General features: G+C 40.1%; 1 protein-coding gene across 3 annotated transcripts in view; it reads right to left on the bottom strand.

Moving 5' to 3' along the window:
- ALKBH8 (alkB homolog 8, tRNA methyltransferase) overlaps positions 1–27,219 on the bottom strand; it is a 55,671-nt gene that overhangs the window by 13,472 nt on the left and 14,980 nt on the right. For all 3 annotated transcript variants that reach the window (XM_071554897.1, XM_071554916.1, XM_071554907.1), the window contains exons 6-8: positions 26,747–26,851; positions 22,444–22,514; positions 1,640–1,746 (exon numbers count right to left, since the gene is read on the bottom strand). In XM_071554897.1, the coding sequence (XP_071410998.1) occupies positions 1,640–1,746; positions 22,444–22,514; positions 26,747–26,851 (283 nt within the window). The remainder of the gene's footprint in view (positions 1–1,639; positions 1,747–22,443; positions 22,515–26,746; positions 26,852–27,219) is intronic.

The following is a 27,219-nucleotide window of genomic DNA, read 5'->3' as shown; positions in this document are numbered from 1 at the left end:
CTTATTTCTAAACCCTAGGTTTCTCTTTCAGAGAGAACTGAATGAAAATCCTTTCCCTGTGCACTTTGTTAATGGGGTCAAAATGAAGTCACTAATTCCTTGGCATCCAAGTATACACATTGAAAACATTTCCATAATAATTTCAAAACTGTGTCTCTTGCTCTCTAATTTGACTTCAGAGGAGTAGATAAAAGGCATCACAAGTGATCTTAAATACATTTTGACATTAGGTATGCAAGTAAATTAACTGCATTTTCTTTCTGAATGATTAATCTTGTTGATTACAACACTACGTCCCACCAGCATGATGGAAAGGTTACTCCAGTTGAGTATCTTGACCCACTACTGCTTTTCAAAATGTACAGAAAAGCACTGGGACAGGAATCGCTTATACATAAGTAGAAAGATCCCGGTTCTTGCTTTTAGATGTAGTTTGCCGTTGATTCTCAAAAGACAACCATCACTTCAAGGTACAAGTGAGTTAAGCAATAATCTCATTCCAGTTTTTAACAGATAGGTACACTATCCAAACTTGAATGCCCGCCAGCAAGTACTGCAAGTGTTCGGCATGTATCCTTACACCTCCTGGGAGTGTGGCTGCTCAGGGCCAGCTTGGAAAGAGCAGACCTGGTAGCCTGGGAGAAAGCTGAGGCCTCAGCAAGGGTGACCCCTCCTTCCCCTGGAAGCTGCTTTTTAAGGGAAGATGTCCCACTGGGCCTTGCTCCACTTACAACTCCACATGCATCTCCAGCTCTCTGCCTTAAAAGGCAGAAAGTCTTCTGCCAATAAAAGGATTTGATGCTTAATTTACATAGAATGTAATTAGTGTCTTCAACTGACTGCAGAACCAGTGACAACTAGGGTAAAACAAAGGAAGAAATGTTTACCATGGGAATTGTTGTCCAATATGAGCATCTCCATATTCTCCAGAAGTGTGTTACCGTCACTCTCAGAGCTCACCTTTTTAGGTTTAAAGGTTTTAGCTAATTTCAGCACTCCTATTGTAAGTATCTCCCAGTGGTGCACATTTTAAAAAGCATGTATTTAAATTCTACAATAAGCAAAACATCAAGACATATTTCAAGAGATCTCTTTCCAGGCTCCCAAACCTTCTCACTACAATGCAGTCTTATCAGCAGCTAAAGTGTCCCTAAAGCAGCTGGGAATAAGTCACAAAGACACCCCTCTGTCACCCTTATGCCCTCAGCACAGGTGAAGTCACACTCTTAAACCAGCTCCTTTCTCAAGCCTTTGGCATATGTGATCCAATTGGAAAAACTGTGAGCTGAAAAGAGAGAAAGGAAAAGTTGACACTAATTGCACTAAAATTAATTCTTTACCCGATCAGCGTGATTGAGAACTTCCACATTGCAGATGTGAGAGTGATTTGTGAGTGAAACTTCACTTGTGACAGCAGCAGTAAACTATACCTTAGGGACTGGCAATTAGCTTCCTAAATCCCCAAGTTTTACAACTTAACCTGAGAGCAACTGAGCAGAGGACTGAATTTGTATATTAATTATAAAACTTGACTTTATTTCTTTCAGAGCAATTTTAAATACAGAATGTCATTAATAAAGCAAACAAACAACATCTATTATTCTTCTATTATCAGCAATGCAGGGACTTTTACACGTACCCATGTGTCCACAGGTATCTGGATTCTCCAGTCATCACCAATAAACTGCATCGGGGCAGCATAAGTGCCACGGTATGGCCATCAGGGTGTTTGAAATGCATCACAATCTAAAAAGAAACAAAACCAGTCATCATGAATGAGCATGACTTATGGAGCTTCATAAACATGACATGCCAGGTATTCCCAAGTCCTAGCTTTGTTTGCCTCCCTAATGCATTCAACCGAATACTGCCATAAAACAGCTGCACATTTCCTAGGGATGCAAAAGTCTCCAGGAGACATGTAAAAGTCTCCAGGTCCCCCATCCTAAAGATGTCTCCCTTTCAGCACTGTGTTCAAAAATCACAGACAGTCACAAATACATGCATATGTAATTAAATTTTATTTATATTTAAAGATATATAAATAAAATTTTCTTTTCACAGTAAAAGCTTCCTTTGTAAGAACACAGTAGCACAGTTCAATCCCTATGTGTACCTGTGAGGCAGAAAGGATTACTACCCCTTGACTAAAGGCAACTGCATAACAAGAGAGGGCTCATTTGTTGTATCTCAAGCATCTGAACGTTGGGTATCTGGGCTAAGACCACCAGCTACTGTCTTTTTGTGATGTCTATGCAGAGAGACAGGTTTCTCCAAAGGGCTATTCATCCTAGTAAAATATAGAGCTAAGTGATGTGGAATGAGCCCATGCCCTCTAGAAATGCTTATCCATTCCCAGCAGACTGAGCCGAGACAATTAATTCTGTAGACACATAATGTTTACGTAAGCAGTATTAGGTGAGAGAAATAGTTTCCAACTTGCCTACATTCTTGGAAGTTTGCAGCACAACAAGCACATGCAGTCTCCAAAGACCCTGACTAACATGCCAACTACCAGACCGTCCTTTTACTATTTGCCATCTGGCTTCTAGCCATGGCAATATATTGAGGTAATGCTTTCAGCTTTATTCCAATTTCACAGCCCAGATGGCAGTCGTACATTTTGCTTTTGCTTGGGCTAAGAATGTTATCCTTTTACATTTCCCAAATGAGAGAAACTCTTGCTGTGGAAAATAAGGAGCAGGTCATTTAAGCAAGCCAAATGAGTTACAGAAGACTTACTGAAAAAGCAAAGTGGTCAAAAACTATTCAAGTCAGCAGTTCCTGGTATACTGGAGAATTAGCACCATCAAAGTGTTGCCACCTGATTTGTAACCTACTAAGTATGCAATTTAAAAGCAGACTTACTACAGTATGCCAGATTGAAACAAATTGAGCAGTTCTGCTTCTGCATACAGATGCGCTTAACAGAGAAAACAGTGGTGCAACAAGCAGTCATTGAGTACAAAAAACCGGCAAGACAGAGACTGAATAAGTAAGACTTCCAAACACTACAAATTGCCACTTACAACAATTACTATTTAATGTAGTGCACACTGAAGGAAACCACAATGGCATTTACATTTTTAGGAAAAAAATTATTTATGCTGTAGTACCACTCGCATAGAGTGATACAACTTCTCCTATTGGACTATCTAAATTTAAGGCAAGAAGTGACAAGGGTGACAAACAGCAGGGGTTAGAGGGGTAGAAAGATATGGGGTAAGAGGAATAAAGCATAACTATAAGCTCTGATTATGAAACACTTCAATAGCTACACAAACAGATGAATGGCAGCCACTTCCTACTGTGCTCCTTCCCTTGCACTTTGCAATTCTAGGTAACCTCAAAGAACCATGGGGTGAAAAAGGAGAAAACATGGTGGCTTTACAAATCTGATGGGGAGGCTGTCCCATAAAGCACAAGCAGCAGCAACTCTCTGTAAAAAGATGTAGCTATCTGGCAAGGCAAATAAAGCAGAAGACAACTAATTAGGACTGACAGGTAAGGAAAAGAAAAGCATGAAAAGAAAAGAAATGGGGAGTGAAGGGGTAGCATGAAAGGGGTGAGATGACATCTCAGTCTGTGTTTTGCCTCTCTAGCTCACTGCTGTTGGGGACAGGTGTGAGAGGACAAGATAGAGACTGAGTTCTTCAGCAGTATGGCAAAATAAATTGAACATAACAATGTCCAAATTCCTTCCTGGAGGCTCTGCTACCCCACTGTCCCTCTTCCTGGGTCAGTAGTAGCTACAAAGCTCTGTTTTTCCAGATGATACTCAAGAACTGCACTTTATCCATGAGTCAATGAGACCTCTACTGGGTCCTCTACACCTTCACTCTCTTTCTCTCTTCAGGACCCAAAAGAGGACCTTGTTCCCTTTCACTTCCATATGCCAGGCTGGGGACTCCATATGAAGTAGTGGGAAACAGTGCCCCCCAGACCCCTGCTTCTCTGCTGCTTCACCTCATGCATCTCCAACTATTTTTCCCCACCAACTGTACGGCCCCAGAGTCAGAAGATGCTACTCAAACCCTACCTTGTTAACAACTGCGCATCCTAAACAGAGGTTCAGAGTGCTTTCTGTAACAGGTAACTCACTGGGAATGAGCAGATGCAAAACTATCCCTGGTAACTGGGATAGTTTTTAAACAGCAGCGGTAGGAAAATAGAGAAGAGCATGTCCTCCTGGCTGAATTTCAGTTACAGTAAGCCAACAAGAAATACATGAAACAAAATTTCTGATGGTGCAGAATTTGAGGCTGAAAACAGGAGATTATCTCCATAACATCTGACAAGTCTAATTCTCACCAGCATAGGATCCCAGCTCTGTCCCTGCTCCCTACTTTTCTGGGAAGGAAAAGCTTTGTACTGTAATCTCACACTGTGTGGCTGCTCCCCATCTAAATAAATTTCATTCTTATGAGAAGCTGTGATGACTTAGGGAGGAAAATATAAATAAAGGACTAATTTACTTGCAAATGGACAATGGCATTAAGTAATTAGCAGTACTTAGAAGAGCCAAAAATCCAAATCCAAAACTGACTTTTGCTTATGAAACAGATAGAGGTCCTCAGCTATAATATATTAAAGTTTTTCACTTTTTCTATTAACAAATTTCACATTGCAATTGAGATAGAGAATCAAATTTAAGGAACTCACTGTGAACCTTTGAGGAAAATTAGTGCCATTTCTATGCTTCATTCCTTTATCTAGATTAACTGTACCTGAATGCTTAAAAAAAACAAGCAGGAGTGCTTCTTCTGTCTTTTGTTTATAGTACAGTAAAGAACATTTAACCCAGAAGGGTTTTTGAAGAACTCTGTTCTTATCTCTGACTAGCCTATTACTGACTGAAGTAGATAACATTCCCACAGTTCCATATGCATCTTTAACCTGGCGGAACATTCTGAATTGTCACTGTCAAACACACATGCACATAGATTAACGCATTTGGTCCTCTTTTTAATTTACTAAGGACTTACAATCAATAAAGCAACTCTGTCACTGCTGAATCAATATGCTTCATGACAGCTTTGCTCCACAGGAGCTATTTCCAATTACTACTTTTGTTTTTACCTATTTTCTTTTTTCTCTTAGATGGCAGAGTGAATAAAGATCAAATTTCCAGCTAGCCCATGGTGCATCATCCAAAGATTATATTCAAAAAATAAAAATAGTGGATGCTTTGATCTTATACAAGTTTTATCCATTTTCTTTGTACTATGGAAAAAGTGTGTCTCTAAATATAGCAAAAAAGTAAAAAGATAGCTAATAATATCTAGTTGTGGTTTTAAATAACTTGTCACGATGTCAGGTTATTCAAGAGAGTGTTCACGACAAGGAAGCACATGAAGCAGTAAACAGCTTACAAGGATGGCTAAACATGAAAGCAAAGGGACACCCACATCACAAACATTGTTCCTTATGGCATAAAATACTGAAAAATGCAAAAACAAAAAAATAATCCAGGATCAAAGAAAAAGGGAATAAAGTACTTTCTTCTTAACTCCTTAGGGAATAAGAAGTCTGCACCACTTTCAGTGCAGTGGTACTGTACTTCATAAAACAGTAGGAGGATGAAGATGAATGACCCTGTGATTAGCTCAGTTGGTGAAAACTTGGTTGTAATAATGCCAAGGTCATGGGTTCGATCCCCACACATAGGGGGCTATGTGGGCCATTGACTTAAGAGTTGGACTCGATGATCCTTGTGGGTCCCTTCTAACTCAGAATAGTCTGTGATTCTGTGTGACTGGTCTGTCAAATAAGTATAGAGTCAAAGACAAAAGAGAAATAATGCAATGGGTCTATAAGGACAAGATAGAGACTGAGTTAATAAAGATTTCACTGCTTCAGTTGAGGAATGACAATTGTTTCTCTCTAAGTTTGTCTCTGATGCAATTTGATGTTAATAGACTATCTTAGACGAAACACACCCTAAAGCTAAAAAAAGTACAATGTAGAATGCTTCTCAAGTCTCTGACATTATTTACTGAATTTTCAGAGAGTAAAGACAGATTATCAGCCTACATAACAGTTTCCCACATGTAAAACAGATGAAAAAGAATGTCTACTTCAAAGACAGCTGAGAAGTTTAAAGCCCACACATGGAGCTTGAACAAGACAGTGGGGCTCTATGTAGAGACAAGGGCCTGCTGGCTTACACAAGACCCAGGCAATCAACTGGTAATGCACAGCACCTTTCACTGCTAAAACCATGCTAAATTCCAAACTCTGCAATTCAGAAAATGCTGAATTTTAAAAGGAAAGCAAATGGGATTATCTTTCCTGAATAATCTACATCACAGCAAATTTACTTTATGTAAGGTATGTGAATACTTACATCCTATATCATGTTCTCTGACCATACTTCAGAAAATCAGTGCAACACTGACAATCATGACGATTAAATATTTCAGTATAGCCTACCTCAAAAATCTCTCAACACATGTGCAGGCCTCCCCCATATCAGATTTATGCCAAAGCATACCATCTTTTGCTAAACCTGCTTATCTACTTAGGCACTATGGTCATGTTAGTCAGATGTTTAAAATACTAGGTTTTCTTTCTTCAAAAATTGTATTCAATTTTCCATCCATACAATGCATCTTCCTGAATTTTCTGTATCATTTTAAGTTATCTATGCATTTCTTCTTTTTAATTGGAGACTAGCATATGAGTGTTTAAAAATATTTCAATCTATGACAGCACTTCATTCTTTTACATCTGAGGTCTCACCTTGTTATGATATCCTTGATAAGCCCAAGGAGTAAAGTGCATCCACTGAACAATATGCCAGTATCTCTCCTAGCTATTACATATGCCAACAACTCCATGACACAAATTTCATTATTGCCTGGCCTCTGTTTACAAGATTCAGGTAACGCACAAGAATATAAAAACTATTGCAATTTTCAAGCTAACCCCTGCTGGATGGAGGCTTTGTCAGCTAGCTGGAATATACCACTCTCTCTTTGTACCCAGGGATTCATCTCTTGAGATCCACCAACTCCAAGTTACCAGTCATGTCACTAGTTGGATGCCAGCATCTTGTGGTATCCTGCAAGGTGGCTGTTCTGCCCAGCCTCAGCAGAGGTTGGGATGCTGGTGGTACTTCTGGCACTGTTTCACCAAATTTGACTGCTGCTGTTCCCACTCCAAGATGTCTCATAGCTGCTACAATTTTTTATGCTTCATTCATATCTTCTCAAGTTGACTCCTGGTTTCAAAAGCCTCTCCGTAAATCCAGGGCTACTGTTTAGTCTTCATGATTGAATAGCCAGACTAAAAGAAGAACACAATTCTAATCCATTAAAGACTACCCATCAAATATGTCCATTCCTACTACCTCTGGAAGTATTGAGTTTCTTTTGTATGTCAGGACATTATCTGTGGTCTTTGAATCTTCCCAGATCACTACCTGTGTTAAACCTCAGTGTTGAATACCAGATTTATATATAAAAGACTTCTAATCCCTACAGTAAAAGGCAATAGTTGCATTACCACTGCTTCCCCCTCTCTGCCACAAAAGGTATAAATCTCCGCTTTCTGGAAAATGCTATCCAACCCAAGCATAGGACCTTGATGTCCTTTTGTGAATTCAGAGACAAAGACAGTCAAATTCCCAATAAGATGCAAGTTAGTCAATTTCACTCATGTTTCATCTTCATCCTTTAAAAAACTGCCTCCCTAGCTCTTAGCTTAAACTCTCTTAGGACAGAGAAAGCAAGAGGCTAATGTTAGTTTCCATTTAATTTCTCTTACTGACTCAGCCTCCTCTGCAATATCTTCCATTCTTTCAATCTTCTTTCACATCCATGGGTGCTACTACACTGACATACAGTTGCATCCACGTATACCAGGGCAGAGTATGTCCCAGGTCCATCAAATCATTCATCTTCTTTTCCACAGGAAAGGAAATTTACAATGTTTTGTATTACTTGCTTTTTAATGGAGTACAGTTCAATGGAAGAGCATAAGAGGACTCTCACACATCCTGACTAGCGGCCTCCAGAGAACTCAGTCTGTTCAAGATGTAATGCTCGGTCACAAGAAAGCAGTCCTCAAATACATCTCCACAGACCTGCACTTAAAGTATTACTCTATGTCCTGAAAGCAAATAATCCTTATTTACATGTCTACTAAGAAACCTCTGAACAAGTCCTTACAACACACACACAGCTGTTCTGTAATAAATGCAACGTTATGTGCAAGTATTTAGAGGATTCTGGTATATACATCTGTCTATATGGTGCTGTGACATATCTGCAATTCTTTCACACATTATAAGCAAGTTCTCAAGAGGTTTTCAGGATCTAAGTAGAAAAGTAAAGTCTTCAGCTCTCAAAAAGTGCATCTCATGTTTTTGAACCATCGATTGTTTACAAAAATCCATGGAAATGCACACCATTTTCATTTTACTGAGGTTACAAATACATGTAAGTGGGACTTCAACTTTCATTCTAGTACCATGCCACACTACCTGTACATTTATCATGCTGTCATCAACCATTATAGCCTTTAATTGCAAGTGTTCTACAACAGACGCAATGTAAGGAACTGTGAATAAGGCCTCCATGCAACATAAACAATACTTGATACAGCACAAACCAGGCTTTGGCTGAGTAATATTGCCAAACATGGAATAAAACAGGAGACCAATTTACAGGAAAGAGGACCTGAAATACTTCTATTCAGAGTGTAGACTCATACCATGTCCTAGTGTGGCAAAGACACACCCGCTGTTGAGTATTGGCCCAAGCCCTTGCAGGTTCAGGGTATTTCAAGGCACAGGTAAAACATGCTACATGTTCATTATCCTACATAGTGGAAAACCTTCTTCCCTTATTCTCCAGAAATGTTGGGGTTGTTCATCAAACCTTACTCTCCTCTGCAGGTCTCAGATTTCTGCTTGCAATGCTGTAGTACAAGAATTCAAGCTAACTTTAAGTCATAGGGTGGAAACAGTCAAACAATCAGTTAAGGATTAAGATATCTACATTTAGACTTAGAATTTAAAACAATCCATTAGGGAACTGAAATATGTGAAACACAACAGTAGATGTCTAGTTCAGCTTGAGCTGAATTACCCTCTAGGCTGGACTGACTCAATCCCCATTGATTATAGAGGAGCTCAAGCTTGCAGTGCACCTGTACACACTTATTCGTAAACACCAAAATTTCAGTGTCAATTCTGGACTGAATACCATTGACAGCAAGTTATTAAATAAGGTTCCCAAGAATGGATTCAGCAGATGCCTCAACTCTGTTTAAAACAGTTCTGCCTCAATTCAAACCTCTTCGTGAATTACTATCACTAATATTTTGTCCCATACATACTGAGAAAGTCATATGGAAACAGCATGGTGCTCAATACCTGTAATTCAAAGGTGTAAAATTATGAATTTACACACTCAATCTGAGTTTGAAACTAAGGTCAATTAGCTCTTTTCATAACTGCACCTATGTCCTAGTTCAGTAGATGGGACCAGTTTATCACTGTGTGGGTGTGACCAAAGCTGTGTATTCTACCCCCTCCAATAATTTCACAAGAACTGTTAACAATGGGCCATTCGCAGCAGCTGCCCAGGGCACACCCAACTCCTCAGGTTGTGAGCTGGGTGTGAAAGACACTTGTGAGATAAGAGCTGTAATAATTCCCTGTCAGGAAGTCATTAGCACCTCCACACCCAGCCTGAGGTGTCATGTCTGCTAATGGGCGATCAATGATTCCAAAAATATCCCATGACTCACAGAGTGAGATCACCCATTGTGGAACTCCCCGCCCTGGGAGAGGTACTGAGTGGTTCCACCTGGACCTGAGGCGATATAATCTTGGGGGGGTTTGGGACTTGGGGGGACCACTCATCGGATTCAGAGAAGGACCAGAACCTTGACAGGAGACCACCACTCTCGACCAGACTGCGACCACCACTCTTCACCAGACTGCAACAGTCAGCTGCACTAACAGGTTCTTCACTTCCTTTTACTTTAGACCTGGGGGAACCAGGTGGGTCTCAGCACAGGGGCCAACAAACACCATTGTGTCTGTGCCCCAGGGTGCTGGATTATATGTCTGGGTTTTGTGGGTTAAAACCAATTTCTCTTTGTGCCATTGCATTTATTGTAATATTGTTATTAAATTGTAACTCTGACTTATAATCTCTTTTGTATTGGGTTCATTTCTCCTGCCAGTTTACCTTTAAACCAGTACAACCTAACAACTGTCCTAGAGATCATTACAATAACAGAGAACTGCCAGGATACAAGACATGTACACTGTGCCTTCCCAAAATAATTTTTGCATCATACCTCGTAAGAGCTGACAAGACAAGGTTTTTAATCTATTGCTATAGAAACTACCATATGGCCTGTTCCTTAATCCTCTGCATCTTCACTGTAAAAGGGAAATCTACTGAGGAACAAAAATCTGGGCATGAATTTACAGAAATGGCTTAAATACATTAAGCAAACTCATTTCTTAGCAGTCAAAAGCACATAACTATTAAAAAAAAAGGAAGAAAGAAACAATGCCAAAAGTAAACAAAACCCAAAGAATGAACAAAAGCCATCTTCTTAGTTAATGATGTCTCCCAGGGCCATAAAGTATAATTTAGAACACTGCATGACACAAAAAGACTCCTTTAAAATTATTTGAAGAAAACAGTTTTACCAATTCACACAACTGCTATGTTTCACCCCCACAGAAGTTCCACGTATCTGACGTATACGTATTATTTTAAAGCAGGGAAAACAATCACAAAGGAAAAACACATTCTGAAGTTTGGATAGGCAGTATTCCAAAGCTGCTGAATATCATCACAAACTGCCGTGCTCTCCATCTGCTTCATTAGCACAGTGAGTGTCTTCACATAATGGAGCCTGAAGTTACACTAACGGGCTCTACCAGGGCCTCAACATCTGGCCCTGAATTGACAATGGATTGCGGGAACGTGCACGGCAGAGACATGCAGACAGTAACAAGAAGAGGAGGAGGAACAAGAACACCTCACAAGGAACTGTGAAGTGTCTAGCTTTTACTGCTTCCTGATGCACCATCAGCCTTGGTTCCTGCCAACCATTCCTCTGCTGCCCCAGCAAACAGACCAAAGCTCCACCTGCATCATCCGTGCCCCACCAAGAGGCTGCCTCCCTGCTTACATCTCTGCTAAAAGCATAACTCTCCTGCTGCCTGGAATCAGAATCTTTCTGTCAGGTACACTGGCATCACAGGTTTGACAGCTCTAGCTCCAGCACACTAACCACTCAAAACTGCCAGTGACTCAGTGAAAATTTCCAGAGACAACTCTACTGAAACAACAGCTCTGTGGAGAAACTCCTCACAAAACACAGCTGGTAAGAAAAACAGAACATTACAGTATGCAAAACACTCAGATTTGTAAAGATAATATAAATGCATACAGATGTCAAATCTCATTTGCTACACTTACTGGTATTATAAAGTCTGGTTTAAAGCCAAGAGAGACAATACACCACAGCAGGAGCTTAACAAGTTAAGCTTATTTCTTTGCTTATAGGCAACTTGTTATTATTATTGACTGACTACTTGTTATTTCTACATGAAATTGGCCACAGTCTTAAAATAGGCTCCTATGACAATAGAGATTACATCACTGGCTAATGAAATTAGATTCTTTATTGAATTCCAGAACTAAAGTACAGCTGAAATGCAACAGCTAAAGATACCTTTTTAATGTTCTACTTCAGCCTCTCTGCTGTTAATTTGTGGCAGACATCAGGATTCCATTTCATGCAGCAAGTACTGATCTCCTAAAACTAACATGGTGAACAGAAATCACTTCCACTGATAAACCTCTTGAAGAATAAAAATTATTTAAAAAATAATCAGTAACTACTTAAACAACAACACAGAGCTTTCGATAAAAAATTGAACTGTATTTCAAGAATGACCATCCAAAACCTGACAAAAAAAATCATTGCACCTGTAAAAATACTAATTGAAATGTAAATTTAAATGCTCTGTTAGTTTTTGTAGAATGTCTTGTTTTGGAAGGGAGTCTTAAGAGCATCTAGTTCTAATCTCCCTACCTTGGGCAGGGACACCTTTCACTAGATCTGGTTGCTCTGTGCCCCATCCAGCCTGGCCCTGAACACTTCTAAGGATGGGGCCAATTTACAACTTCCAGTGTCTCACAGTAAAGACTTTCTTCCTAATATCTGATATAAATCTACCCTCTTTTCAGTATCAAACCATTACTCCTTATCCTGTCACTACTCTCCCTGATGAGTCCTCCAGCTTTCCTGTAGCCCTCTTTTAGTACTGGAAAACTGTGCAGAGCACTCTCTTCTCTTCTTCTAGGCTGAACAATCTCAAATTCCTCAGCCTATCTTCATAGCAGAGGTGTTACAGCTCTCTGATCATTTTCATGACCCTCCTCTAGCCTTGGTCCAGCAGGTCCTTGTCCTGCTTATGTTGGCAGCCTCAGAGCTGGATGCAGCACCCCAGGTGGGGTCACATGAGAGCACAGTGGAGAGGGAGAATCACCTCCTAGACCTGCTGCCCACGCTGCTTTTGATGGTCTTCTCTTTGATGCTTCTTTTCTTTCCTTTTCTTACAATAGTTACACTTTCTCACAGAAATAAATAGAAACTTCATATTTAAACAGTTCATTTATCTTAACACCACAGAAAAGTAGTTCAGGTATCATAGTGAGGGGTACATAGGAGGTATGAAGTAAAAAAGAGAAAAAAAAAGATTTTAGTTCAAAACAAGCAATGTTGTACACCATAATATAATGTTTTTCCAAGATTTTTATCTATCTAACTTTTTCCTACCACAAGAAAACCAATTAGGAGTATGCAGCAATAGCTATGCAATAGCAAGACACTTTTTAGAGAACACATTTGCCTCCACTGAAAAATTCAGTATCTGTGTCACAAACTCAGTGTGTCACAGTAAAGCCTTAGCAGCCAGACATCTGAGAACTGGAAATGAAATGATGCTGCCTCAGCATACAAAATAAGCACACCACAGAAACAGCAAATAGCCTGGAAACAATGGGTTCTGTTAAAACTGAAATCAAGTTGGTAAAGGAATTATACAGAAGTTTTCCTTCATTATTTAGCAGTTGTGACCACAGTCAGAAAATCATAAGCCCTACTGCAGACTTCAAACATTTTTGAAAGTATTTCACTCACAGTAGGATTTTTGTGTGATTGTGAGAAAACTACCTGGAACTATATGACATTTTTCATAGCAGCTCTATCTGTTTTTCCATGTAATATTGAGTGGATTTAATCTTCAAATTCCTCCTAATTGCAGTTTCTTTTATGTCCCTTTCCACATTCACTTTGGATGCACTGCCCAGAGGAGCTCAGAAGACAAAGAGAACATTCTTCCCACAACACTTCTCAACACTAATAAGTCAAACAAAACACAGGATGCTAAAGAGAGCAACCAACTGATTAGGAAAAAAGCAAAGTGGTATGAACCAGGAGGAGCACCAGCTCTGCCTTCTCTCAGTAGCTGAAATAATGGACCATATGCAGGAAACAAAACCACTACAGAGAATGGGCTAAGGCAACTTCCCACTCCAGCAGACCAACAAGAAATACCTCAGCAAGTCACAGCATATTCTGTAGATCAGACATCCCAAATCAATCAAACTACAGGGTGCCTGCCTTCCTCAGCTCTGAAGTAGGATTCTAGCCAATGGAGGACTTACAAGGCTTTGCACAGGGAGTGTTGTAGTTTGGGATTATTATGTAAATTCTCTCCCCTGCCACTAACTGCCAATGCCAGTAGTTAACAAAAAAAGTAGTTAACTGCTGATCACTTGGGTGGGGGCAGGTTGTCTCTTTTGTTCTGGGGGACTACACACCGATCAGGGTGGTGTGTGTGCAGGGGTGGGAGAGAGGCCGTTGCTGCTGCTCTTTTTGCTGCTCCTGCCTGCTGCTGTTTCTGCTTGTTGGTGAGCCGGTTCTTTTCTCCTTGCCACGGCTTCTCTCCTGGTTCCTGCATTTGGGGTCCTGGTCTCCGTTCCAGTCTCACCACCACCTGCACTGTCGTGACCGGCCCACCCCGGCTGGGGCAGAGACCCGGGAGAGAGAGGTCATGGCTGCTTTCTGGGACACGCTGCTGTTCTCTGTTTTCCAGTTTTCCTTCTTCGTTCAGGACAAGGAACACAGGGGGAGAGACAGAGTTCATCTGAGAGCTCACCACTCGTCTGTCTCGCTGGAGAGGGACTGGAAACTCACTCCGCAGCCAGCCGGGCTGTGACACTTACACTGCCTAAGTATAACTTTCCTCCCAGAGGAAACCTGCTGGGTTTTGTTGTTGTTTTTTTTTTTTCTCTTGTGGTGTTGGGGAAGCGGTTTGCTCTGGTCTGTTAACATATATATATATATATATATATATATACATATCTCAGTTAAGAACAGTTATACTTGTATTAAAGTTCCTTTTCTTAAATTTGATAGAGTGGTGTGATTATTGTGGAGGAGGCCCCCTCCCCAGCTTGTGAGTAAACATTTTCGTTTTTCCCCTCAAACTGAGACAGGGGGAAACAGCTTTATGAAAAGGCATAGGAGATGATAAGTTTCTTTCTTCAGTGGAGAAGAAGGAAGGCCGGTAAAAATCCAACAAAAGGGAGACAGGAGACAAATCTTTGCATAGCTGTTTGCCCAGTATTGGCATGGTAGTAAATGCCCGACCTTGGAGAAAGAGGCACCTGGAAACTATAATGTCTCACCAGTACCAAAGGGGAGAAAATAAAGTGTATCTATGTATGAAACTTTGAAATACAGACTCTGTCATAGCTTAGCTTTGATTTTGTTCTTCCCAAGAAGCCGAGGAGGTAGTGGAGAAGGTAAGACCTCCATGTTGCTGTCTTGTTTCTTAACAAATTATTGCCACACAGCTTCTAGAGAAATAATGTTCATATCATGGTTCTGGGGGCAATTCTGACCAAATGTTCTTCTTGTAGAATCTCAGTGCAGATTCCTACTTGAGAAACAAATTCTTGTCAGCATTCCTTGCACACAGTGGGTGCCTTGCTCTTGTTACCTTTGACTAAAACTGCAGTTAGCCTATAAACAACCAAGGAGGTGACTTTTTATTGCAGGATGGATTCTCTCTGAGCAGTTTACATGAAAGCTGGGCTTTCAGGATCCTCCCAAAGGTTAAAATAATTCATCAGGTGGAAACATCAGAAAGACGTGTTGATATCTGTGAACATTCAGAATCCTGTATGCAAATGGGAAACAGACATCCAGCACAGAACTGAAAACTCTAACAGTACGTTTACTAAATATTTATTTTCCCAAAAGAGGCAGTAAGACTTATAAATATTCCCATAAAGGGCTGCAGGATCTGTTGCTTATCTCAGAGGGCATATGACATGGCCAGAAAGAAACACACAGGAGACATCTATACAGAGCAAATGCAAACAGGAGAGATACATTTATGAATCCTGATGCATTCAATTTGTGGTGCTCAGAATGCCTTTCACAAGGAAAAGCTCTTCAGCAGTTTTGAAAAATGAAATACCAGTTGAAATGGAAGAAACCAACTAAACTTAATATCCAATTATAAATACAGTCCCTCTGGATTTCAATCTAAATGATACAGAAACCACTGCAAGGCACTATTCTTCAAAAACTGATAAAATTCATGACTGTAAGAGGGTTGCAACTCAAGAAACATATCTTACAGATCTGAAAAGCACACTATTGAGCTTTAGGAATCCCACCAGACTCACTTAAACAAACTTTTAAACTCAGCACTAAGTAGCAGTGACTAAAAATAGTGTCTTTCATTTGGGTTAGGAGACATTGTGGTTCTGACAATACAGTATCTTTTCAAATACTGATTCATTTCACCTACCACAATCATCCTGCTAACATAGACAGAGAAAAAACTCTGGTATAGCCACTATTAGAGTAATTCCTTAAATAGCTAAGATGGTCTCCACCTTCCCTTAAAAGAAAAATAAAGCAATATATATGTAAACAGCAAATTAAACTCAATCCGTAACTAATCAAGGTAAGCAAAATAAGAGCTGGACCACAAAGTTAGGACAGCAATAGCCACTGCCTGCCTACCTTATTAAAGCTCATACAAGACACAAAACAGTGCTAACTGTGAAAGGCTGGGTACAGTCTAGACTTTCTAAAGGTTTCTCACAAAATCTCTCAAGCAGCTATTACAGAAACAGCTGCTGCTGTGCCAGCTACAGGTTTCTGTTTGTTAACCAAGACAGACTGGAAATAGATCAATAGATAAGAAGCAAAAGTGCCGGGAAAAGAGTCAATTATCAGACTGAGAGATGAGTAACAGCAGCATAGCTCATTCTCAGTTCTAGAACAACCACATTCAAAGGCTGTTCAAAATGTGGAGCTTTCTTTGTAGCATTGCTCTGCTTTCAAGGCTTAAGAAAGTCACAGTTTTTCTTTATAGATCAAGACACGTGAGATCTTCAGGCTAAGAGATGATGAATGTGTTCAGATGAACTGAAGTTAGGTAGAGGTCAAGGATGATCCCCACACACGGCCTCAGTGTTTAGCCCTGAGCCACAAATCTGCACCAAATCCCTAAAGCTTCCCTTTCAGTCATTAGGTTGGAGCCTAGTCAGAGCATCCCAGCAGTTCTCAGTGTTTATACCAGGCTTCTGCCAGCCCAAGGCTCAGGGATAGAAAGCAGAGCAAGGCACTTGAGGAAAAGCAGAAACAAAGAAGAGCCTGCTGTGGAAGCCTGGGGATTCCACATGAGCACTGGATCTGGGGAAAATGGGACATAACAATACAGACCACAATATTATGCCCTTCAAGCAAACTATGACAGTGCTTTTCTCTCTGCCATGGTGCAATGGGTGTCCCATAGCAGTCTTTGACAGAATGAGCAGAGCTGATGAAGAGGGTCTGCAGGTAGCTGTTGACTGGGGTTAAAAACTGCAGCCAAGAAGGGAAAATTCTTTTATGGCTTGAATATGTTCATAGCAGCACTTATCTCATTATAGAAATACTACCTCTGTATTTCTAAAATTTTAATGAATCAAGGCTTACAAGACAGCACTTAATATGGCAAATCAAGAAAAGTGGAAAAACAGAAATCTCAAAACTGATCAAGCTCCTGCTGTAAACCTGTAAAAGCAAATTTGACACAGGCTTTAAAACTAGGATTTTTTTTCAGACAGCTGCAAACTTGACCAGGCTTCTAAAATGAAATACTGTCAAATTACATATCTTTAGAGACACCAAATGGAGGCACTGAAAATAACACCTAACTGAAAAAACCCCAATATTCTCAACAGGAAGGATTGATCCCTGTATTGCAGTATTTTGTTCAAATTCATGGACACGGGACATGGCTTGCCATTAAGCTTAATAAAAGATTGCTCAATTAATTTTACACCATTTCCTTTCCTTTTCTGCCATGACAATTTCTGAATAAAAGAAAGTTGCATTCAGTAACACAGCCTTGAAACTGATATTCATTAATATTTTCAGTGTGTTGGCTCCTATAAAGAAAGGGTGAATGTGGTAATTTATAAAATGCCATTACAAACCTGCAGGACATTCTAGAAGTCTCACTTTGTTCTGCAGTTTTCCAGGAGATGCCAGAGAAATGGGTCACAAACAGAAGTGATTAGCATGAGACCCTCCACTTTTCCGGAAGTATTATAGGACAAGACAAATCACATCTCACTGCTTTGCCCTCAAACTATTTAGTAGTTTTTATAAGATTGGAAGAAGTACAAAGTAATAATGAAATTTTTCTCCTTTAAGTTTAATCTGTCTTGTAAACTACTCAAAACATAAGGGATTGCACCAACCAGGAGAAAATTGAGCTAGTTTGTTTCTCTGTGCCTCTTGAAAACATGGTTTCATGTGACTGAGACAGGAAAGAGAATCTCTTATCTACATTTCTGCCTCATTTTGTACCTGTATAAGAACTTTGATTGCTGCAGATTATCTGATGCACAACAAATACGGTAGTGTTAAGACTCATGCCCTTATTTTCTTCTCAAGACTGTTTGTTTGAACTTAAAATGAACATACACGCCAATAACTATTTCTTTTTCAATATAAATCAGGTTTGCAGAAACAAATTAAACTCACAATGATTCATCTAACGAAACAGTACAAAGTCCTTTGTTACAGGATAAAGTCATTCACCACTGTGCGAAAGACTCATTCTCAACAATGTGAGTTAGGTTGCAAGGTACCACTGAAGATGGCAGTGGCAAAAAGTGCAGTTGGAGACGTAGCAGGTGGAGTCCCCTAGGGACTGATGCTGGGACTAACACTGTTTAACATTTTCATTAATGACCTAGATGATGGGGGAGAGTGCACACTCAGAGTTTGCAGATGAGATTAAACTGGGAGGAGCAGCTGATACACCAGATGGTTGTGTCACCATTCAGAGGGACCTGGACAGGCTGGAGACCTGCTGCCAACAAGAATCTCACAAACTTTGACACAGGGAAGTGTGAAGTCCCGCACATGGTCAGGAATAACTCCCTGTATTGCTACACACTGGCAGCTGATGAGCTAGAAAGCAGCTTTGCCTGGGGTTCTGGTGGACAAGAAGCTGAACATGAGCCACCAGCGTATACTTGCAGAAAAAAAGGCCTACATCCTCCTTGGTTACATTAGAAAAAGCACTGCCAACAGGTCAAGGGATGTGATCCTTTCTCTCTACTCAGCCCTGGCAAGGATGCATCCAATGCACTCTGTTCAGCACTGGGACCGGACTGGGCTTCCCACTACAAGAAAGCTAGGGGTCTATTGGAGCAAGTCCGGGACAAGGTCATGAAGATGCTTAAAGAGTATCTTTATACGAGGAGATGCTGAGAGAGCAGGGACAGATCAGCCTGGAGAAGAAATGGCCCAGGCTCAGATCATGTGGCTCTTATTAATATGTATAAATAACTGATGTGAGGGAATGAAGAACAGGGAGCCAGAGTCTTCCTAGAAGTGTCCACCAACAGCACAAGAAACAACAGGCGCAATTTTAGCCCAACGTCATTGCATCAGAACAAAGAAAAGTTGGGGTTTTTACTGAGACAGAAGTCAAATACTGGAACAGGTTGCCCACAATGGTTCTGGAGCCTCCATCTGCAAAGATACTCAAAATACAACTGGACAGAGTCTTGGACAATCTGCTTTTGCTGACCGTGCTTGAGCAGCGGCTTGGACTAGATGAACTCAAGAAGTCCCTTCCAACCTAAACAATTCTGTGGTCCTGTGAAGGTAAGAAATTTGAGAGTCTGTGCTGATAATTAAGTCACTGGGCTAGGATGGTGTTTGTGTTTAGTCCCAGGCTTTGCAACAGTCTTCTCTTCCATAAACCAAAGCATTTATTTTAATTACTAATTACCACAATCTGCCTAACTCAGATCCTGGAGGGACAAGCATAAAAACATTTGAAAGAAATGCTCTTTCCATGACTTAGTATAGTGAGGTATTCTGCTTCCTTTTTTTCCTCTGAAGTGTCTAGTTAGCCAACTTCCAAAATAGAATACAGAATAAGTTGAGTTGCAAGGTTATTTTTACAGCACTTTTTATTTAAACATGTATTTACTGTTGAGGACAATAAAGAAAGAAAAAGACATATGACTTTATGTATGTTTTCCACTACACTGCAGCCTAATTTATTCAGGTAGGGAAATAAACCAGTCATCCTACAGAAAGAAGAATAAAGAGGAGAGAAAGACACTAAAGGCTGATGCTGTGTATGCAGCTCTAATTATTTATTAATAGAGTATGTAAATTTTGTACATGCTAAGCTTTAATGGGAATAGAGAAGGGGGTTTTACTCCTAAAATAGCTAACTCTCTGTCCTAGTTACAGCAGCCAGAACCAGTTTATCACTGTGTGGGTATAACCAAAACTCTGTAATCTACACCCTCTGCATCATTTCTCATGAACAGTTAATAATGGATTATTTGCAGCAGCTGCTCAGGGTACACCTGACACCTCAGGCTACAAACTGGGTGTTTAAAACTCTGTGAGATAGGGAAGTGTTCCTGTCTTCACACCAATGACTAGGCCATGATAACTCTCCTCCGGGGAGGCATTAGCACTTTCCCACTCAGCCTGAGGGGTCATCTCTGCTAATGGGCCATCGAGGAATCCAAAAATACCCCATGACTCACAGAGTAAATCACCCACTGTGGAACTCCCCACCCTGGGGGAAGTACCGGGCATTCCCATCTGAACCTGAGGGTATATCATCTTGGGGTTTGGGACTTCAAGTACCTACTCATTGAATCCAGAAGAGGACCAGAACAGGACAGCAACTGCCTGTGTCGACCAGACTGTGACCATCATCCTTACCAACAGGTTTTCCTTTCCTTTTACTTTGTACTCAGGGGGACCATGTGGTGCTCAGCACAGGGGCTAATGAACACCATTCTGTTCATGTCCCAGGGTGCTGAGTTATATATCTGTGTTTACTGGGTTAAACCCAACTATTTTTCTGTATCACTGTTTTTATTGTAATTTTTTCAGTAAATTGTAACTCTGACTTATCTCTCGAGTCAGGTTCATTTCTCCTGCCAGTTTACCTTTAAATCAGCACACTCACATATTACTGCAACTGGTATTTTCATTTCAGAATCAGATTAAGAGCTAAGTGCACAAAACCACATAAAGAAATCATAAAAAGTTGTAAAAGAACTAGAAAGAAAAGCCATTAAATTATGCAGCATTTAATGGGCCACTGGCTTGTTTTACCACATCGGTGCTTTGATTGCCCGCACCTGAAAAGTGGATGTATGACACATTAGGAAAAGGCACTGAAACTTGGGCTATGCCTGAAATATGCAGAAATGGCTCAAGTCTGACTGTCTCCCTGGTTGAAATGTACACATTTCAACTTTTTACAGCATCATAATGCTCCAGGCAGTCCACTTCCTAGAAAGGTTTGTTTTTTTCACATGATTAAAATCACTCTGCTTTTGGCCATCACTGAAAGCATCACAAAGGTATGCTGTAATATAATCTAGAAATGCACTGCCTGAGGTGTTACATAAATGCAGTAACAGAGTAACTGTGCCAGCGTCAGCCTTTTAAATGCAACAGAAAGGATAAGAAAGCCTGGGGCTGCAGATTGAGGCAGAATACATGAAATTACAGCACCAATATAGCTCTTATAAAGTAAACTAACTTTTTTTTTATTTACAAGTTCAACAGAGGAACAGCTGTAAGTTGGAGTCATCTACTGTTGCTGTGCTGCTCTGAATGTTGAGCATGCATTAGAAGAATTAAACTAGGATGGATAAACTGCACAGATCATCAATTATAGCCCTTCTCCTACAGAAACTCCATGAAAAAATGGATATTCCCATATACTATCTAGTGCAGAGGTGTCTGCACTGTTAAAGACAATGTGGCTGTTAAACTGAGGAGAAGGTACTACCTCTGAGATAAGGTTAGGTGCAGAAGCCACATGAGGAAGTGCCCCTGCATTGGGAGATTCCAAAACAAAAGTAGTAAGCACTGTACTACCAGTGTGCATACCACTCTCACAACTAATCCATGATGTTCCTCCTCTAGAGTGGATGCTTTTGTGAATGGTGGACAAATACACTCACAGCCAGACTGAGAGAACTGGCAACACTGACACCATATTTTCAAGTGACCAAGAACACAGATGTGCCGCTGCCACATATGATACTGAAAAGCTATCATGCCTTAGACTCATCCCTAGTCCCAGGAGCTCCACATCCACTACTCAACTTGCAAGAAGTCAATATTAAAGACCAGACTAAAGACTCAAAAAAATGTCAGTGCTCAGAACATACATTCATGTTCCACTCTCTGCCTAAAGAGTAAGGCAAACAGAGCAATAATCAAAGTTGTTGTTTTGTAACAGAACGCTACCTGTAATACAGGTACAGACACTAGTCCAGTGTTCTTCCATTTCCCTTCTCATATTTTGTCTACATCATCTGCATGCATTGGGACCTCATGAGATCAGAGCCTACCTCTGCCATCACCACAACTAGCTCAGTAGGGCTCAGACTTTGACTGGATCTTTCACAGGTTAAATATCAACATTAGCCCACCGTAAATGCACTGAATATAAAAATAATAGGAGTGTTATGAGGACCAGAGGAAACAGAGAATCATGCACGGAAAATGGAAGTAGAACATAAATAGGAGTGATACCTTTTTTAAGATAAAAACAAAATGAAGGAAGATCAAAGGAGAACTGGATGCTAAGATTTAAAACTACTGATTTAAAAATCACTGATATCACTGATAAATCTTATACTGACAACATCAAACTGTAGTTACTTATTTAAGAAGCATATTACATTACCTTACAAACTTGATACTAAACTTGGACGAATGTGAACAGACATCATGGAAAATCAAATTAACTTCTATTAAACAATTAAAAAATGGAACTTCTCAATAAAGCATCAAACCACATGCAAACATTAAATTTACCTCCGATCCTAAACTAAGAGAGATTATTTCATCCTCAAAAGCAGAATGTGTATCAATATGAGGAGGAATTCCTGCACCGGAAAAAAACAAAAACAGTCAATATAATAATAATAATAATAATAATAATAATAATAATAATAATAATAATAACAATAATAATAACATTAACAACAGTAATAAAGTGCTATCTCTTATAGGAAGCCATATTTTCATGGATGTCCATAGGGAAAACTGGGATGTATGGTTGAACAAATAAAAGTTATCATAAAACAACAGAGTTCCCTTCCAAAAGAATTCAGAGCAATTGGTTGATTTACATGCCCAGATTAAATGGACACAGTTAACCTAAATGTCTCATATAATCAATGAAAATATCTAGAAGACAGTTCAGGGCATTCAAAGGCCTCACTCAGTGTCTGATGAGTCCAAATACTTCCCCTGCTGCAGAGAGTAGCTAAATGACTTTGCTGTCCTTGTGGGCAATTTAGCCCTTAGCACTAACAATTATGGTACATTTGGTGATTTTGGGCTGTAGTTCATCATGTAGATCATGTATTTCTTTCTTATTCTCTTCACAGAGAAGTAATACCAAATCCCTGCATTTGCTAAGCAAATGACTGTGTGAAGTGCCTCACCTTCAGAATTAGGACCTACTACCATGAAGGCTGGCACTGTCAGTGTCAAGCCCTGCCTCTGCATTGCAGTTCCTGGAGAACACACATCATTGCCAGGCTAACCCCTGGGCAGTGTATTTGTTGGTGGGTGTATGAGCAAACACACATAGCTGAGAATTGCCAAGAGAACAGTAATTTTTTAGGGTGTTTTTTTTTCCTTTCAGATCTTCTAATTGGAAAGAAACAGTCAATCCCTGCAGCTTGTGCCACACATTTTAACGGCAAGTGTCGAAATAGGACTGTGCGCCACAGCAAGATCTCACCACATGGTGGGGAACGGCAGTCAGCAGTGGAGAAAGGCCAGCAGACAGCTTGGGAGTACTGCAACTACACCTTCCTCTGACTTCATAGCACGCCCAGACACACAGAATAATTTCCTGTGTGATCTAAACCAAAATAGTTTTGTTTGTTTATTAAAAACTCTACTGATGTTCATTTGGGACACTATAGAATTCCTGAGTTGAAAACAGGGTTTTTTAACAATGTCAGTCAGCTCTATAAAGCATCCTTATTGTATGCCAGATTTTACTTCCAGAATTACTTCTGAATTCAGTTAGTTTCAGTGAAAGTGTGGTAGTTTTAGCTCGGCCTCAAATTACAGGCTCAGAGAATCTATGTAGATTAGGAGAGACAAGTATCACCTGACTTAAGTAACCAAAGAAATATTTCACACCAGATGACGCAAACCTGAGATATACAGTAGGGTAGGAGGAGTTTCTCAGTTCCATCATGTCTGCAATGGAGGTAGGACATCCTGAAGCTGTTCTGCTGTCCTGGGCCTTGCTCCTGCCACTGCTACATCGTATTTTGTTTTAGTTTCAGGGAAGTAGAAACATTTTATTGTTATGCTCTCTCTTTTGCCTTGCTGGGTCTCTTTTGCCTTGCTGGGTGCCTTTTAGAGTATTTTATGAATCTAGAGTAATGAAATCTGTTTTCGGTGGGAGGTAGAAAATTGTTGTTATATCTAATTTGTATATGTGTTATATTGTAGTTTTCTCTTAATTTTCTCTTTTCTGTATAAATATATATAATTAGTTTAGGTTTAAACCTAGTTTGAGTTTCCAGAGGGTTTTTTTTTCCTTTCTCCCTTTTCTCAGCAGGGGGAGGGAGGCTCTAACACTCTGTGTTGGGCAGTTGGCATTCTGCCAGCTCAACCCAAGACAGTGTATTATGAGACCAACATTTAATCCAATAGAAAATCAGTGGGACTTGAAAACCAAGGACAGATATCTATTTGTTACAGCTCATAACTTTTCCTCAGTACAAAGCACAGAGGCTCTGCCTTCAGATGCTCACTGCAGTCTGTGCACTTCACTGTGCAGCAGGAGAGCATGGACAGCTCTCTGCATCGTCACTCACTTAATTTAATAAAGAACACACTGACCTACCTACCTGCTGTTTATACTCCGTATATCCAGCACATAGAAAGAGAATCACCTAAGCCGGCAGTGTACCCTTGTGGCCAGGAGGGCCAGTAGAAACCTGGCGTTCATCAGGAAGAGTGTAGTCAGCAGGTCGACAGAAGTGATCTTGCCCCTTTACTCAGCCCTAAAGAGGCCACATCTGGAGTACTGAGTCCAGTTCTGGGCTCTTCAGTACAAGAAAGACAAGGAGCTACCAGAGTGGGTCCAGCAGAGGGCCACAAAAATTATTAGGGGTTCTGCAGCATCTTTCTTACGAGAAAAGACTGCTGGAGCTGGCCCTGTTTACTCCAGAGAAGAAAAGCCTGAGAGGGGAGCTCATCAATACGTATAAATATCTCAAAGGCAGGTGCCAAGAGGATAGTGCCAGACTCTTTTATGGTGGTGCCCAGTGACAGGACAAGAGGCAATGGCCATAAGGTAAAACACAAGAAGTTTCACCTCAACATGAGGAAGAACTTCCTTACATTGAGGGTGGCAGAGCACTGGAATAGACTGCCTGGGTAGGTCGTGGAGTCTCTGTCTCTGGTGACACTCAGAACCCACCTAGGCATGTTCTTGTGTAACCTACTCCAGGTGACCCTGCCATGGCAAAGGGGTTGGACTGGATGATCTCCAAAAGTCCCTTCCAACACTAACAATTCTGTAAGCATTCAAAAGTCTATGGTAAATTCCAAGTATAAATCTACAACTTCAAAAGTTACTAGGATCCTGAATCGAAAAAGTGTCCAGTGAAAATATGGCTCAGAAAAAAAATACTGAAAGTATTAATCTGACTGCACTCTGTGCTCTTTCATTTCCTAATAATTTGCATTTAAGAAAGGATATTTTGCTTTAGGCTTGGCTTTTGTTTGTTTTTTCAACTCCTGATAGAAATCTACAATTCTAACTAATCTCCTCGGATGTCCCAGGCAGAAGTACATGACTGTATCAATTTAACAGAATGTCAGATACACAAACAAATAGGATTAGCTTTTCAGATCCTTGTTTGGCGGACATTGTAATAGCTGCCAGACATTAATTCTGAGAGTAAAGCCGTTGTCCTTTTTCTCGAAGGACAAATGAGATATTCATTCTAGAAAGCAAGCCAGATACTTAAACTTGATGACTGAGTTCAGTAAAAAGCACAGCATATGATTTATTCCCTACAGGTGTGATTAGAAGCATATTTCTCTTCTGATTTTGGGAAGTTTGGGAAAGGTTACAGAAATGTAGTAATTCCTTATTTTGAAGATAAGGGATCACTGCTTGCATCATACTCAAGAATATATATATCACATATACTAACATTGTATCATATGTAATAACAGCAAGAGCCATTTCTTGGAGACTTCCATGCACATTACAGTAAGAAAAACAAGTCTGGAGTGAAAACATGCACTTGACTAGAAAATCAAATATGATTATTTCCGTATCTTTTTATAGATAGTTTTTATGTTATGACCTTGGACTCTGAAACACCATCATTTTCTTCACCAGGTTATCAAAAACTGTACTTCTAAACACAACCTTTCAGGTTGAGAAACCAGTATTAATAGTTTAGTTTTGATTCACATCATCTCTAGTCACAGAGAAAATACATTAAGCAGGGGCTTAATGCTACAGTCTTCTGATTTTCAGTGAAGAGGTACTGGTTTGGCTGGGATGGAGCTCATTTGTTCCACAGTTGCCTGTATGGTGCTATGCTTTGGATTTGTGATGAAAACAGCGTAGATAAAACATGGATGGTTTAGCTATTTCTGAGCAGTGCTTACACAACATCAGGGTCCTTCATGATTCTCATGCTTCCTGACAGCAAGTTGGCTGGGGAGGCACAACAAACTGGGAGGGGGCACAGCTGGGACAACTGACCCCAACTGACCAAAGGAATATTGCATATGACACTGTGACCGGCAGTGAATCTATGGATGAAGTTTACCAGGGATTTCACTACTCAGGGACTGGCTGAGCATGGATTGGCCAGTAGTGAGCAACTGTTTGGGCTCATTTTTGCATCACTTGCTTTTCTTTGGTTTATTTCCTTTTTTTTTTAACTTACTCAGCTGTCTTGCTGTCAATCTATAAGTTTTCTCACTTTTATCTTTCCAATTCTCTCCTCTGTCTCAGTGAGGGGGAGCGAGCAGCCTGTGTTGTGCTTAGTTTGCCACCAGGGTTAAACCACTAAGTAAGATAAAGAGCTCAAAAACTTTGAAAGACAAATAAACTTACCTTGTCCAGGTTCATACTGATTTATAGTCAGTTGATCAGGCTTATGTTTGATATATCCCTGTTTTAAGCACTTCTCCAAGAATTGGTTGCAAATTTCAGGAAGACCTAGTTATAGAAACAGAGCTGTAAGCAAGATAGGGTAGGTTTCTACTTTTTTATCCTTTCTTTTTACTATAAATATAACTGGAAAAATACACACAAACAGCTTCATATACATGCAAGTCCATCTTTAATAATGATTACTAACACACATGTCAGAATTGGGGGCCTAATGACTGAGTCCAATATATTTATAAGATCTCAAAATTAAAAAGACCATCCCTCTGAGGCCTTTGCATTCACAAGTCAATCACTCCTTACAAATGCAAGCTGCAGTATCTCTACACATAAATAAAAGCACATGAAATCAGAGGCAAAGTTTTCACAAATTACAGTAAAAATGTTGCAGTCAAGAGGCAAAATTATTATGCAGA

Source organism: Pithys albifrons, chromosome 1 (genome assembly GCF_047495875.1).
Source record: "Pithys albifrons albifrons isolate INPA30051 chromosome 1, PitAlb_v1, whole genome shotgun sequence".
NCBI lineage: Eukaryota > Metazoa > Chordata > Aves > Passeriformes > Thamnophilidae > Pithys > Pithys albifrons.
The sequence above is the reverse complement of the archived record's forward strand: the minus strand, read 5'-3'. Positions and strand labels throughout refer to the sequence as shown.